General features: G+C 37.5%; 1 protein-coding gene across 1 annotated transcript; it reads left to right on the forward strand.

Annotated features, from left to right (window-relative positions):
- The first annotated feature begins 10,781 nt into the window (after positions 1-10,781).
- Positions 10,782-12,854, forward strand: LOC149658484 (uncharacterized). Its single transcript, XM_089844757.1, has 6 exons — positions 10,782-10,796; positions 10,899-11,817; positions 11,897-11,997; positions 12,108-12,255; positions 12,334-12,620; positions 12,693-12,854. Exons 1-6 carry the CDS (start codon positions 10,782-10,784, stop codon positions 12,852-12,854), a joined length of 1,632 nt encoding a protein of 543 aa, XP_089700883.1.
- Positions 12,855-17,281: the final 4,427 nt, after the last annotated feature.

The following is a 17,281-nucleotide window of genomic DNA, read 5'->3' on the forward strand; positions in this document are numbered from 1 at the left end:
TGAACTGTGTCCATCGGGGGGAGGATGTCGCAACTGGAACTGTAAAAAAACTAGATGCTATTTTTTGTAACTTTTTTATAACTTGTATATAACAAGCGGTGTAAAACAACGAAGATTAGAGTTGCTTGAGGAGTTAACGGATAGAGTTCTTTGATTGTAAATTAATCCCGATTTTATAACGCGCAGTATGAAAATGGACTGTTAGTTTAATTTTTTAATGATCTCAATAAAGCTCTGTTATTATTGAAGTTGAGTTTGGTTTGGTTTTCGCGTGTAAGGCTTATTAGTTCGCTACAACACCAATAAATTACGTGACGTCGCACCAATACACTAAAAATAAATTCAAAATTTCCGCCAGCACCATCACGTGACACGTTACGTTATCAATTCCTCCCAACCCCCACACCCCTCAGGCACGATACACACTTGACAAATCATAAAAATCAACCAAATCCCTCGCCACCAATGGGACATGACAATGGTTATGCATAGCAATGTTTATGCATCCCCCAGCCCCGCCAGCTCAACGCAGCCCCCCCTTTCAGGCACGGCACGATCTAGAGGGAAAGAGAAAAAGAGGGGGAGGGAGTAGTAATGAAACCCCTACAAACAGATCGACTTTATACGACAGTTTTTTTATTAAACGCCAGTGAACTGGCGTATTCAGGCAACAACTGGCGTATACAGGCGTCTATACTCTCTCTTGTAAATTTAGGGTATATAAGGCGATTGATTCACACTAAGGGATAAGAAAATGCGCAATTGCGTGAACCTTTGGTGGAAGCCCTGCCATTAAGAGGCTAGACGTTTCTCGTAACCCTAGCCGCTCGCCACATACATTTTGAGCCTAACGACGATGATGTAGTAGAAGCCAATGTTACAGATTGGTGTATCTGTGGTATAGACGAAAGACCAGTAGATGGTGGTTTTAGAAGCCAATGTTGCAGATTGGTGTCTATGTGGTATAGACCAGAGACCAGTAGATGGTGGTGTAAGAAGCCAATAAGAACAGATTGGTGTGTATGTGGTGTACACGAAAAACTAGTACATGGTGTTGTTTTTAGGAGCCAATAAGTACCGACTGGCATTGAGTGAAAGAATTGGCGGTGAGCCAGCAGATGAAATTGTAACTAGTTAGTGATTGGCGTCAATTAAGATGGAAGAAAAATTTTCCAAATTTCTGTGTACTGCGAACGCGGTCCGGAAATTGCGATCACGTTTGCTCCGATTTGCCAAATGCGAACGCAGTGACAGACACATAGACAGACACGTCCAGTGTAAAACCTCTCCGTGACGTCATCGTCACTCGGAGAGGTAATAAAAAAAGACTGCTGTTAAACTCATTCCGTATTAAGTTTGAAAAGTGAACAAGATTATCTTAAATACTAAAATAATTACAGTTAATATTAAACATTTTCTTCGTGAGTTATTCGCCTTATTGAGCGTTCCATCGTTTTAAAAAAGAACAGTTAATCATTCTTGAGAGGCTTGACAAATATTGACGTTTGAAATGAAGCATATCTCTGTTGCTTTGCCTTACTGGAGTACGGCGAAGCAACTATAGGCAGGAAGCACCACCAATGGGAGGCTAGACGTTTCTTGTAACACTAGCCGATCGCCGCGTATGTCTTAACCTTATCGATGATGATGGAGATAGAAGCCAGTATTTACAGACTGGTGTCCATGTGGGAAGGGCAAAAAGACCAGGAGATGGTGTTGTTTGGAAGCCAGTGAGTACAGATTGATGTCCATGTGGCATAGACAAAAGACCAGATGGTGGTGTTTAGAAGCCTGTAAGGGCAGACTGGTGTCCTTGTGGGATTGACAAAAGACCAGATGATGTTGGTGTTTAGAAGCCAGTAAGTACAAACTGATATTATTATTATTATTATTATTATTATTTATTATTATATCCATGTGGGATGGACAAAAGGCCAGATGATGGTGTTGTTTAGAAGCCAGTAAGTACAGACTGGTGTCCTTGTGGAATGGACAAAAGACCAGATGATGGTGGTGTCAGAACGACAATGGAGTAATAGCCAGTGTTAGTGGAATACAATTTTCCAAATTTCCGGGAACTGTAAATGCGGTCCGGAAATTGAGAACACATTTGCTCCGATTTCCCAACTGCAAACGGGGTCCCCTGGGGTGTATTAACAGACAGAATTACAGACAGACACGTTGAAATAAGAACCTCTCCGTGACATACGTCAGTCGGAGAGGTAAAAAAAGCTGGACTGAACGTCTCTCTCTCTCTCTCTCTCTCTCTAGAGAAAGAGAGAGCAAAGAAGTGCGTAGAGTAGCCCAGTATTAAGAAGTAGAGATGTGAGAGTTTGTATATACCGTTTAACTAAATGTTAATTGTTAAACCTGAAACTCAGTTAAGGTATAAGTAAAGAGATTATATAATATAGAAATTTAAAGTAGACAAAGAGACATAACGAAACAATATCTACCTAAGAATAATTTTACACTTAAGTCAACTTAAATATCCTGTGAATTTGCCGTGATTGCAATTTATTTTTAATACTGCGAGCTTCTAAGCATAGATATTACCCATTTAATCTTTATTGAAACATGCTTTGCAAGATGTAAATCTAAAAAAGCAAATATTTCTTGTGAGGTTATTTACGTGTTATGTTTTTGAAACACATTCGTTTGAAATGAAAGAGAGTCAGTGAAATAAATAGAATAATGTGGTCAAGGCTTCGCAAATGACAACAACTGTTGCAATCGAAATGCCACTTAAGTAGACGATGAAGGCCCGTAATAGAAAGTCCACTGACAATGGCGAAAAATCTTCAATCTGCGAGGAGTCGGGCAGCATATGGGATGCAGTTTTCATAATGTACATCCGATCGTTAGGTGTAGCTTGTCGCGTTTCCACAAATCGCAAACACCTGTATAAATACGAAGCATAACTGCTACGATAAATTATATTAATTAAATAATTGGGGTTATTAGTATCTTACAAATAGTCAAGTTGGTTAAGTATGCTTCTCGGCAGTCTCTTGTTCAATTTGTAGTGTCCAGAAGCAGCTTCGTAATTATTTTTCCCCATGTAATACTTATTATCATATTTTTTGAGTTTATGTCGCAATAAATACAGAAAGTATGGCGAAAGGTCCCTCTCGTAAAAAAATGCAATTGAGCCACTGGCAAAAAAAGTCTGTGGGGATATGGCTTAATTGAATAATTCTGTTCAAGTACCGACTATCCGATAGAACACGTTTCTGAAGGCGGGAATACTCTGCATTTTCATTTTTCTGTAATATATAAAAATATATAAAATATAACAAGTCAGGTAAAAACACTTTCGTATTAGCTAGGTGTGGTTGGGGTTAGTTTTGTAAGTTGCAATGTACTACAGTATTCATGTTTCCTACCTCGCTAAGATAATGTTCGAGAGGGCCAACGGTAGGGTTATATTAAATTCATATCACACGAAGCTAAAATGGTTTAACTAACTTCCATGCAAAAACTACAAACACGCTAACTATAACATGACAATCGTAAAGCCAATATATCTTTCAAACTCGTACTTTAAAACCTATAAAAACTACCTATATATATATATATATACACACACGGTGAAGTGTAAGGATATGTTTTCAACGACAACTATAATTAAATAAAATCAACCCAGCTTTTTTACATAGTGCCCTTTCCGCCTGAAACTGAATCAATTGGATTTCAATCGGTGTTTGATATTTTAAGCTTCAACTTATCCCTAATAAATTCGAGCACTTCATTTTTCTCCATTTATTATTACGACAACAAAGTTTGCAAAGTTATAAATTCCGCGAGAGATAGCGAACTTCTCCAACAGGACCTTAATGCTATAGCAGATTGGTGCCAGAAAAACAACCTTCCAATAAACCCCGAAAAATCGGTACACATGATATACACTAGAAGGATTAGTAGAAAGTTAACTACTACATACACTTTAGAAAAGCTCCTCATTCCTCAAAAGCAAACCATCAGGGACCTAGGTGTAATATTCGACAGCCACTTATTATTTCGGGAGCACATAAGTATGACTTTTAATAGATGTCGCCGTACTTTGGCAGTGGCCTTGAAATTATCACGAACCCTGCGTTCGCCGGCACATTTTCGAATGCTATACTTAGGTCTTGTACGTTCACGCCTGCTATATGGATCAATAGCATGGGGTGGCTGTAGCCTATACCTACGTAACAAAATAGAGGGCGTGCAACGCAAATTCACACACAATATGCACACATATTTTATGCGCAACATAATCTACAATTATGAGGACATGTTGACAAGGTTAAATTTGAAAACTACCCAACATATTTTAAATGTTATAGATGTTAAGTTCCTATGGAAATTATTAAAAAATCTGATTTCATTACCGGAGCTTCTTGTGGTCTTAAGCATCAATGTACCTAGGAACACAAGAAACCCCAGTACCTTCTACGTGGCACATAAATCCTTAAATCCAATGTCCAGAATGCAAACTGTCTGCAACCAATTCGATGAAACCATTGACATTTTCAGCACTAAACATGGGTTTATCAATTAATACTACTTTCATTTGTCTGTTTTAACTGTTAATTTATTTGAAATGTGTACAATCTCGTGAGCCGTGTAAGCTTTTTTTGTGCACAATAAACAATTATTATTATTATTATTATTATAATTGCTATTGACAACTATTTCTGTCATAGTATTACCCCATATTTTATTATCTGACTAATGAATGAGTCTTGTAACATAATTGGTGTTAATCGAGGTTGTCCTAGGACATCGTCGATACTGTCGATGTGTTAATCCTTGGAAATTAATAGTTCGCCGCTCAATAATCCCGAATAACATTTGACAAAAACCATTGCGCCAAGTAACCAGCCCAGCAACAGTATTCTCGCCGCAGTTCCATCAACAGAATCATCAGAATCTAAATCCAAATTAGAAAACATATTTACGCTGGGGAAAATATAGGTGTGATAAAACTATTTCCAATGTGGAAATTTATGTTCACAACGTAAACAATTAAGAATGAACTTAACAGTTTTCGAGGAGACCAGAGACGTATTTCCAAACATTTTCATAGATGAGGCGGAGTAGAGAATGTGTTCCAGTTGATTTGATATTTTTGAAAAAAGATGTTGCTAACGCCATTATGATCAAAGAGAAAATTAACGTGAACCAGATGGTGTCATTGAAGCCTTTTATCGATAGACGGCTTTCGGCTTGATTTCCTTTATGCTTGACACACGTTAAGATACAATTGGACATAGTTTGCACAACTGGTGACAAGTGATAAAGCTCCAATTCGTAAGGGCTTGGACCATAGGTTAAAGCAACAATGTCTGTAACCTATTAAATGAAAATTACGTTACACACATGAACTGTAAAAGCAATTCACATATTATTTCGGTTTGAATTTAAATCTTCCACGTTTAGCATTCGTACCGCAAATGTTATGGCTTTGTCCCATAATTCGATCTCATTATGAATTTTATTTTCGCGAAGTCGGATGAGGTCTTTAATTGCCTTCTCAGCGTCCACCCATTTCAGCCTGTGTAAAAGATTAACAATTGAAAGAAATCGATAATCATTCCGATTTTCACAATCACAAAATCGTCTTTCCCGCGAAGCGTATGTGTCTCATTTCGATTGTAACGGATAACATAAGTATAATAACAATTTTAATTCGAATTGAGTTTAAGGTTATTTATTTTGCTTCAATAGGTTATTTCTCTTTAATCGAAAAAGCGTTAGATATTATAGATAAGGTCCGGCGACTGCAAGTCGGGGTTACCAAACTACTTTGGTACTTTCTTTCGTCTTTGTAATACTTATTTCTAGTTTGGTCATTCTCTTTGAGCCTGGGAACGCTTGTCGTCAAAGGTTAGGGGAGGTGATTAGACTTCTTTGGGGATTGTTGGACGGCGTCCGGCCGGCGCCGCTCACCAGATCCCACACTTTAAGCTTTACTGAACAAATAGGTTCAGCTATAAACGGTTAAGTTTACCCATATATACTCAGTCCTGCTCCACCGTGTTTTTGTTCATTCACTCATATTTAGAATAAAGTAGAAACAGGGTTCACGATAAGAAAAGTACCGATGCCTAAAAGATAAGAACACCATTGCCAAAGGTATGATGTATGCGTCATTTCGTGGCGACGGATTTTCGTGGTAAACGGTGTGGCGACTGGTAGTCGCCAGGGTGGTCAGAGGTCACCGGGTTTCGAGGGGTTAAGGTGGATAGAGACCTTAACCTCCCATTGGTTCGTTATTGATGACCACCTCCGAACGGAACCAATAAGACGGGTCACGTCTGGGGTCCCGAATCAAGAGTTCTACAACGATTGGTCAAGTGTAACATATATAACCGGGTGTTCGGGCCAGAAAGAACACTTCTCAAACCATTCGCAAGATTGAAACTCTCTTCCGACATTCTCATGGAGATGACACGAGGATGATGCTGAGAGGGTCCAAGGCCTAAAAGTTCCTCCACGGACTTTGGCTCGAAAGAGATACGAAAAAGACGCGTGACAATGCAAACCGTTGTTAGTAACGCGTAAAGAGGAGTCGGTCGAAAGCCGCGTCGTATAAGAACGCGAGACGTTTAAACCTGTTTGGTGCGGGTTGAAGAATAAACGGGAGACCCCAAGAACGAAAAGTACTTTTATTAGTTTTATAATGTTCGGCATGGTTATGAAAATATTTTGTATAATTGTAAATAGAGTTTAATGGCATTGGTACTGGTGTACTCATATTAGGGTTGTAAGTCGGAAAATTTTCCGCGGAAAATGACCGAGCTATATTTTTCCGGAAAATTTTCCGTATTTTTCCGCTACCGGTTTCTCAATTAAAATGTTAAAACTTAAAATTTTTCAATTGCCTTTCTTTTCAAAACATTCATTATTTTGTTTTCGGCGAATTCGGAGGGGGAAAAATTATCCAAGGGCACAGTCTAGTGACCCGTATTCTCTATAGCAAAAGCTCACTCATTGGATATCGCTTGCATGCCTAGGGTTACTGGTTGCTCTTATGACGGTAGAAGGCGTTAGAGAGTCAGAGACCTAACCGTTAAGAAACCGAAGTGAAACTAAAAGTTATCAGGCATAAAGGAGTGATCGTCTGCCTCATTGTAAGGGAAATGAGGTGTTATTTTTAATGTTATCAAGTTTGTTAAACCTTTTTACCTCTCCGAGTGACGTATGTCATGGAGAGGTTCTAAATTCGACGTGTCTGTGTGTCTGTCTGTGTGTCTGTCCGTTGTTACACCCACGTGACCGCGTTCGCATTTTGCAAATCGGAGCAAACGTGTATTCAATTTCCAGTCCGCATTTACAGTCCCGGAAATTGTATTCCACTTACAGGCTATTACTCCATTGCCTGTCTAACAACTCTGTTTATTTGTCCACCCCACATGGACACCAGTCTGATCTTTCTAGCTTCTAATCACCACCACCTTCTCGTCTTTGTCCATTCCACATGGACACCAGTCTGTACACCTGGCTTCTAACACCACCATCTTCTGGTCTTTGTTTTTGTCCATCCCACATGGACACCAGTCTGTACACCTGGCTTCTAACACCACCATCTTCTGGTCTTTGTTTTTGTCCATCCCACATGCACACCAGTCTGTACACCTGGCTTCTAACACCACCATCTTCTGGTCTTTGTTTTTGTCCATCCCACATGGACACCAGTCTGTACACCTGGCTTCTAACACCACCATCTTCTGGTCTTTGTTTTTGTCCATCCCACATGGACACCAGTCTGTACACCTGGCTTCTAACTCCACCATCTTCTGGTCTTTGTTTTGTCCATCCCACATGGACACCAGTCTGTACACCTGGCTTCTAACACCACCATCTTCTGGTCTTTGTTTTTGTCCATCCCACATGGACACCAGTCTGTAAACCTGGCTTCTAACACAACCATCTTCTGGTCCTTGTTTTTGTCCATCCCACATGGACACCAGTCTGTACACCTGGCTGCTAACACCACCATCTTCTGGTCTTTGTTTTTGTCCATCCCACATGGACACCAGTCTGTACACCTGGCTTCTAACACCACCATCTTCTGGTCTTTGTTTTTGTCCATCCCACATGGACACCAGTCTGTACACCTGGCTTCTAACACCACCATCATCCTTAAGGTTAAGACATACGCGGCGATCGGCTAGGGTTACGAGAAACGTCTAGCCTTCCAATGGAGGGGTCTTCCTCCAAGGTCCACGCAATTGCGATGTTCTTATCTACAGCTGCGATTCGAATCCTTTATATACTACCTATTTGAGTAAGGCAAAGCAACCGGCGTATGCTTCATTTCAAACGCCAATATTAGTCAAGTCTCTCAGGAATGTTTAATTGTTCTTTATCAAATCGATGTAACGCTCAATAAGGCAAACAACTGACGAAGAAAATATTTAATATTAATTATATTTATTTTAATATTTAAGATAATCTTGTTTCTCAACTCAAAATTCATACGGAAAGAGTTTAAAAGCAGCTTATGTTTTTGTCTGTGTGTGTCCGTCCATTGTTACACTAGTGCGCCGCGTTAGCAGTTAGCCTTGTGTTGATGTGTTAAGAAATCACACAGAACCTTAATATTCCCTTTTTCCATAATATAAAGTGAATATGTGGTAGTATCTTTCGTAATTACGATGCATTTAGTACTTTTGTAGCTTTAAAGCTCTGTTTCATTTTGATATTCCAAAGATTTTTTTTAATATTGTTATTTGAAATGGCTGTTTATATATTACTTAAGCTATACTACATCTGTATATAGAATAATCCTTGGTTTATTGACTTCATGAAGAAAACTAAGACCTAGACTCCGGCGGGTATAACAAGTATTATCCGCAATAGGCTTAGTGAAACAAAGTGTAAATAATTGAGGCCTGAGGTGAAGTAAACTTTTTGCTTTGAATTTCGTGTCTGAAATGAAGAGACATCAACGGTTCAGAGTGAGCCGAAAGTTAAATACACTCTTAAATAATCAGGTTAAGATTTTATAATAGAAGAAAAGATCATGGTGGCAATTAGATTAGTAAAAGGGCTAATGGTGAACGGGTAGTAGCTACAGACTTATTATTCTCTTTATGGTGCGCATTGACTATTAGTGCGTCTAGCTACAATTTAGCTTTTGTGTTATTTAACGTTTACATTCATGTTGGCAAACTAAGAATATTGTTGAGGTGAGACGAGACGATAGTGTTTATACTGCAAACCAGTTGGGAATGTAGCTATCAGAATATAGGGTAAACAGCTGAAGCGTAGACTTCATTTCCTGTTCTTTTCCCCATTGACTGATTTCCATGTGTCCAAGATTTATCCTTATTGGATGTAAAATGTCGTCTACTTTACTGTTCGCTATGTTTGGAATACTGCTTCAATATTTCGTAAATTTTTATTTCAAAAAAGTGAAATAATTCCATATCTAGGTAAATAAGTTTGTAGTAGTAGAAGACCTCTTGATTCGGAGAGGTAATATTTTGGTTTTCCCAACTTGTTAAACTTAAAGTCACAAATTATGGGAAAACCAACCACAAATATTTGGCGGTATTTTAATAAATCTACTAAAGATGGAAAAATAACGATTTACTCCCATTTAACCCAAACCGTTTCTCCCAATTCCCATATTTCCCAATCCCATTTGACCCAACACTATGTCTTTTCCCCCAATTTCTTTTGTCCCAATTCAGCATAAAACATATGTTAATAAGTTCAAAGAGAATTTTTTGTTTTATTAACAATGATATGTTTTACATATTCAGTAGGAGAATGTTTAGGAAAAGGTGGCAGCTAACTATTAGGAGAATATTTTGGAAAAGGTGGCAGCTAATTAATAGGAGAATATTTAGAAAAAGGTGGCAGCTAATTAATAGGAGAATATTTAGAAAAAGGTGGCAACTAATTAAATGGAGAATATTTTGGAAAAGGTGCCAACTAATTAATAGGAGAATATTTTGGAAAAGGTGGCAACGAATTAATAGGAGAATACTTTGGAAAAGGTGGCAACTATTGATTAGGAGAATATTTTGGAAAAGGTGGCAACTAATTAATAGGAGAATATTTTGGAAAAGGTGGCAACTAATTAATAGGAGAATATTTTGGAAAAGGTGGCAACTAACTAATAGGAGAATATTTTGGAAAAGGTGGCAACTAATTAATAGGACAATATTTTGGAAAAGGTGGCAACTATTGATTAGGAGAATATTTTGGAAAAGGTGGCAACTATTGATTAGGAGAATATTTTGGAAAAGGTGGCAACTAATTAATAGGAGAATATTTTGGAAAAGGTGGCGAAGAATTATTGGAACCATTGTTTTGGAAAAGGTGGCAGCTAACTATTAGGAGAATATTTTGGAAAAGGTAGCAGCTAATTAGTAGGAGAATGTTTTGGAAAAGGTGGCAGCTAATTAATAGGATAATAACCTAACCTAACCTAACGTTTTGAAAGCAACCATTTGCAGCATAAAATATTAGACGAAACCATTCGATTGGGAGAAATGAGAATTGAATAGTTTGGGATAAAAATTCCGATTGGGAAATATAAGATTGGGAGAACTGGGAATCGGAAAGTTTGGGATAAAAATGTATTTTGGAAAACACAGAATTGGGAGAAATGGGACCATACCAAAATAACTGCAAAATGTGTATATTGTAAACAATGTTATGCAAATAACGCAACGCGGATGAAACGCCACTTTTCATCTGGTATGTTCAAAAAGTGTCCTCCATCTGTACTGAAAAGTTTTAAAATTAACTGCACGAAAAATGAGTCATCTCATGATATGCAACTACATTTGGTAAGTCAGCGAGGTGTAATTAGTTAAATTCGTAATTCAATTATATAAAAAGGCTGCAGTTTCTATTTTAAAATGTACCTATTAAATTAATTTCGAACTCAGGACGACAAAACTGAAGAAACTATCGAAATATCTTCAAATTCACGTTGTTCATCCGCCATGTCAACGACTTCAGTGGCCACGGATATTACTTTGTCACAAAACACGCAATCAACATCATCATCAGTTGTTAGAAAGAACCAAAAGTGCATTGCCAAATATTTTGATTGCCTAAGCCTAGAACATCAAGCAGAATTGGATATATTGCTAGCTAGAGCAATATATTCATCTGGTGTACCATTGTCCTTATTTGAAAACCCACACTGGATAAAATTCTTTAAGACATTGCGACCCTCATTTCAACTACCATCAAGGTACAAGTTAGCAAACAAGTTACTTGATAGGGAATACGAAATTATCCAAGATTTGCTGCAGCAGAAAATAGCGAAATCAGAAAGCTTGACTATTCTATCAGATGGTTGGACGGACATTAACGGAAATGGGCTCATAAACCTGGTTTTCACCACACCAAAGCCTGTCTTCCTAAAAGCAATTAATCCAAAATCTCAAAAACACACTGGAGAATATATTTTCAAAATTTTGAGTGATGCTATTGAATCTGTTGGTCCCTCGCACGTTCATTGTGTCGTCACAGATAACGCGCCTAATATGAAATCAGCTTGGAAACTATTGGAAACAAGCTACGACCACCTCATCATTTTTGGATGCGTCGCTCATGGCTTAAACCTTCTCGCTAAAGACTTATGCAAGCTAAAGACAGTTACCTATTTCACAGATATGGTGAAAGATACTATCAAGTTCTTTACCAACAAACATATTCCAAGACAAGTGCTCAAGCAAATCCAGCTGGACAAGATTGGAAAAGAAATAGCATTATTGAGATCGGTTCCAACTCGATGGGGGTCAACTTCATTATCTGTGGGTAGCTTCATAAGAAACAGAATTTCTTCAAGCAGCCACTGTAGATCGTCTAGTTTCCCAAATTATTGACAACAAACTACGACGACATATTTTGGATGAGGATACCTTTTGGCCAAAAGTTCAAGCAATCCACAAGATCTTGGAACCTGTAGCCAATGCCATTAAAAGCCTAGAAGGTGACACTCCAAGCCTAGCCTACGTAATTCCAACTTTTAAGAAAGTATTTTCGATTGAAGATGATGACTTACTTTCCCATTTCACGATAAAGAGAGGGACAAAATTAAGTCTTGTTTAGAAAAAAGAAAATATTTTTGTTTCCACAAAGTGCAGTTGGCAGCTTCTTTGCTCCACCCTTGTGTTGATGGCAGCTGTCTCGACGAAAATGAAATTTCAACTGCCATCGATTTCGTGATTACGATGGCAACTAAAGCACCTGATATACGCGAAGATTTGGTCACTAGTGACATTGCGGAATTTCGTGCCAAAACGAAAATTTGGTCCAGGGAATCGATCTGGGCTGCCGCCAAAATTACAGACCCATTTTCCTGGTGAAAAGGATTATGCGGTACCCGAGAACTCTCAAAATTAGCTGTTCGAATTCTTGGATTTCCAGCTACTGCAGCCAGCTGCGAAAGAAACTGGAAAGCGTTTAGCGACACAAAAACTAAGAAAAGAAACCGCTTAACCATGGACAGAACCGAAAAACTTGTGTCCGTTAAATTCAATCTCGATCTCTTAACTGATGAAGAGGTTTCCGTAAGGGACAAAGAGAGAGTCAATGACTTGTTGGGCGACTTGGATGATAGTGCGAGGAACACTGAAACTAACTGTGAAACTAATCTGGTAAGTGGAGTAGTCCGAGACTATTTTTCAGAACAACAATTATTATTGTTTAATTTTTAATTTTTTCATTAGGCAAGTTCTGATCAAGAAATGATTTCTGAAGAAATCGATGTGAACTGTGAAGGAAGTTCTAGTAGAAGTAGAACAGAAGATGAAGAAACTGACTGTGATAGTGAATCAGAAGCATTAATTAATTTGGTTAAACACAGAGAAAGGCAAACTAAGTCCTCATGAATTTGACTAGTCCTAAGAGAAGAGAATTCAAATGCATGCAAAAAGCATGTAGTTCTGTTTATAAATCAAAATTAAATCTTTAAAAGTTTGATAAATTGACTCAAAGCTCACTTAATTGCTAGTTTTATATTTTTCCGATTAGCGGAAAATTTTCCGCGTTTTATTTTTCCGGAAAATTTACAACCCTAACTCATATTAATGAGTCCTGAAATGTTTATTATTAAAATTTAATAACAAATGAACCCCAACCATGGTCTCATAATTTCGTATAAGGTTTGGTAGGTGGTTGGGTGGTTTTTGTGCCCGTGCTATCGGGTAAGGTTTGGTTCGAAGGAGGCCGACGGATCAGTCGGTATCGTAAGGTTACGCGTGGTGATAGCGCAGAAAACGTCACACGAAGACAATAAAATACAGAGCTGTGCTAATTAAAATTCTAATTATTTGGCTTTTTTTACTAAATGAAAATGAAAATGGTAATTGAATTTCAATTACCTTAGTGCTAATTGGGAAGTAATTATAATTAATTAGTATGCATCAGAAAGGCACTTATCTAATTAAATATTAATTAGATTTAGGATTGGCTATTGGATTTTCATATAATCTCTTAAAAACTGAAAAACCGAGTTTCATCTCAACGAGAGAAAATGCGTCCCACTACTTGTAGTGAGGGGGAACAAAATTTATAAACCACCCACTGTCTTCTCTCTCTCTCTCTCTTAGTAAATGAAAAGCCCTCACAGTGAAGTTCATGACTCTTTCGTGAATCTTAACTCCCTTATTTCGATGCTTATATCCCATTGGATAGAATCCGTTGGGCAGAATCCCATTCGACCGACAATCCCATTCGATCGATGACGCGAAAGCCCATTCGATCGAATCCCATTCGGCCGAAAATCCCATTCGACAGAAATGCCATTCGACAGAAAATACCATTCGACAGAAATCCCATGCGGTCGGAAATACCATTCGACAGATTGGTCATGAGGTAGTGAACGATGACAGGCGTAGCTTTTTGGCCCAAGCTTGAAGCTGCTGTTAACGAGAATTCCGGCTTATTTATGGAATAAATGAATTTGTCTATATCCGATTCCACACACCGAACCTAAGCTAAGCTAAGCTAAGCTAACCTAAGCTAACCTAACCTAAGCTAACCTAACCTAACCTAACCTAAGCTAACCTAACCTAACCTAGCCTAAGCTAACCTAACCTAACCTAGCCTAAGCTGACCTAACCTAACCTAACCTAACCCAACCCAGCCCAGCCTAAGCTGACCTAACCTAACCTAACCTAACCCAACCCAACACAACACAACCTAACTAACCTAACCTAACCTAAGCCAACCTAGAAAATAAGAATATTTTGGAAAAGGCCCATGTTTATTTTTCAAGGACCTTAATAAATATAGCATTATAAAATGCGAAATTGCACCAATGGGAAATTCGCTCCAACGAGACTTCTGTCCAACAGGAATAGGAAGTCTGCTCAATGGGAATACGATAAAATGCGAAATCGCGCCAATGGGAAATTCGCTCCAACGAGACTTCTGTCCAACAGGAATGGGAAGTCTGCTCAATGGGAATTAGGTCCATTGGGAACAGCCGGCTAGCTTCGGTCAATTAGAACAACTTATTTTTTATTTCGGTCCAATGGAATTTCGTTCCAATGGAATTAGGTTCAATGGTTATATACCTATTTCGATATTTCCATTGATTTGTCCTTCTTGAATTATAAGCACTGCCCACGGATTTACAACTCTGGAACTGTGGCAAGAAATGAGACTAAATTTAGCATAACGGAAGGATCGAGACGTGTCATATTTTTCGACATGTATGGCTTCTATACCTCTTTTTCGAAGACTTTAAATCTCGCTTTACCAAAGGCGGAGTAGGAAATCCATGGGCACTTTTATGGTGTTATTTCTTACCTACGGTTTCCATTTTGACCTTAATTAAACAGGTAGTTAATTAGAAATTTGTAATTTTAATTTATTAGTTTGAAAAATAAATAACTAATTTATATGTCTAATTGCTAATTGTCTAATTAATTAGTTCATAAATATTTATCTAATTGCTAATTATTATTTATTTAGTTGCCAGCACAGCTCTGAATAAAAACAGAAATTAATTTGCAAAGCTAAGATTATTATTATTATTAGAGTTCGGTAAATTGTTTAAACATTGTTTACTTCTGTATCATAACGACTTTAAACTTATCTCCATAAATAAATAATAGCTTGAATATAAAACTTGACGTACGTTACGTTTCGCATGTTACATAGAATGTAATGAAATCGGAAAATGTTCAATAAAGGAAACTGCACAGACATGTCTTTCGTTAATAACGGAGCCATTTTATTGTTAACCTGAGTCAAAAAGAAATCATTTTTTTAAAAAATAGCGCTAATTGATCCCTTGGAAATTGAATATTTTTAAGTTCTTACATATAACAAGGAGAATCTGAAATCCATGAATTTGTCTTCAGTGGAATTTTGATTCGAGCGTGTTGCATTTAACACGAGCGCTTTGGCCAGCAGTAACTTACACTGTTGATTGTTAAAATCTTTAACGTTCAAAGCTTTAATATCTTCCTAAGTGTATACTAAATGTTTTATGTCAGAACAAAACCCTTCAAAAGATTGCTTACATGTTTAATTTCTATACTCTAACACCAGATAACTATAAGCTGCTAAATGCTTGCGTAAGATATCCTTAATGTGCTGATCTGGAGAGCATTACTTATATTGTAATACGTGATGTACGAGGTTACCTCCCATTTTTAAAATCTGAGTAGTTTTTGGTAATCGCCATCTAGTGAGCGAATTCTGTACTTTGATTTTATTCCGTATTTTAAAAATGGCCGCGGACAACAACAATCTTTATGACACAGAGTTAACCCTTTGTCAGGTCCCGAATGCAGTTTGCAAACCCGCGATCTCCACTCCCTTAAATCCCTATCACCACTTTTACAGCCAAGAACGGAACATGTTCTACCCCAGCTTGCCATTTTTATTTTTCAAAACTTACTAATTACCAACGAGAATTAAAAAATATGTTCAAATCATCGGATTCACCGAGCCAAAAGATTTCAGACGATGGTTTTGAACTTCCTGCTTTTGAACGCTAGATGGCTTTAAACACCGACGTTTAAAGAGACAAAAATACCGAATTTTACGCTTTACTTCGACGCTAGATGGCGGTATCAAAAACTACTAAGACGCAATGGAAGCCCCCCTTGAATTTGCCTGGTAAACGACGTATTATTCCGAGATTTTTTTTAAATAGAATTTTTGGTTAACATTACATCATCCTTTTACGCCCGTGACCCAGTGGAATATTCAACCAATCCCTTTAGAGGAAAGAGTTTCAATTAAAAGTCGCCACTAAACCAATGGCGACGCAGTAGTTCTCGTTTTTAAGACAAATTAATTGCTAATTACATTGTCATAAAAGACCATTTATTAATTTTTAATATTAATCCATTTCTATTTAGATAAAGGCCGTTCTTTTAAGGTATAATGTTATGTTACCTGAACCTTTCCTATAAAAAGTGCAACAGAGGGGATAATGGTTCCTACGTTACTTAGTCAAAGCCATTAATAAACCTATTTTTCGCAACCCTAATTACGAGATCTTAGGCCTAGTGGAATCGGAATTTATACACCTAAAATAATTATTGAGCACCATATCTTAATCTGATATAAATTATTGTTACTTCGTTTAATATCAACAAATAAACTCCTCCGAAGTGATAAGAAAAACCCTTAAAAATTAATAATACTAATCAAACTTAAAATACTAAGTTCAATTTACCTTGTAATATCGCAGGCCTTTAAGAAATCATATATAACGCGCCGTAGACGTTGTATAGCATGTGTGCAGCGACTTTCCTTTGCACCAAGTATTCAAGGTAAAACGGTTTGCCTCGAACGGTAACGATTCCCAGCGCTTTCTTTATATTTCATATGGGACAACAAAGGTCAACGAATTGGCCGTCGCCATTTCGCCCTAGAAATATTTTCAGTGCGTTATAGTCAGCCTAAATGAAAATTTCTCTCAGGCGACTACATGTTCTTTGATAATCAGTCCCAGTAATGGGTGTGATATCAAAAAATTAAAGTTCGTTACATAATTTTTTCAAACGGTTTAATAGATTCATGATATAAATAAACACAAATTCAAGATACGAATATTTTCAGGAATCCACAATATTTCTTAACTTAATTCCAACGCTAACACCTAACTTTAAGTTAATCTATCCTGAATGGCAAAAGAAAATTAAAGGAAGGACTGAACGATCAAGATGAGTTAAATCCTGTCAGTGCTTAACGCTTAAAAATTCTACTTCCGGTGAAGCCATTACCACGTCGTCAAAATAGTCACGTGGCGTTTCATAACAGATGGATCAACAATAACATTAACATCTTTTTG

Source organism: Phalangium opilio, unplaced genomic scaffold (assembly GCF_054372755.1).
Source record: "Phalangium opilio isolate 3A_F unplaced genomic scaffold, DU_Popi_V2 ptg000077l_1, whole genome shotgun sequence".
In the NCBI taxonomy this organism is placed as follows: Eukaryota; Metazoa; Arthropoda; class Arachnida; order Opiliones; family Phalangiidae; genus Phalangium; species Phalangium opilio.

What these genes read in the sequence shown, in the direction of transcription:
- LOC149658484 (XM_089844757.1), top strand. An exon ending in TAGTGACATTGCGGAATTTC is followed by an intron (nt 12,256 to 12,333) that starts GTGCCAAAACGA and finishes CCTGGTGAAAAG; the next exon opens with GATTATGCGGTACCCGAGAA. An exon ending in CTAACTGTGAAACTAATCTG is followed by an intron (nt 12,621 to 12,692) that starts GTAAGTGGAGTA and finishes TTTTTTCATTAG; the next exon opens with GCAAGTTCTGATCAAGAAAT.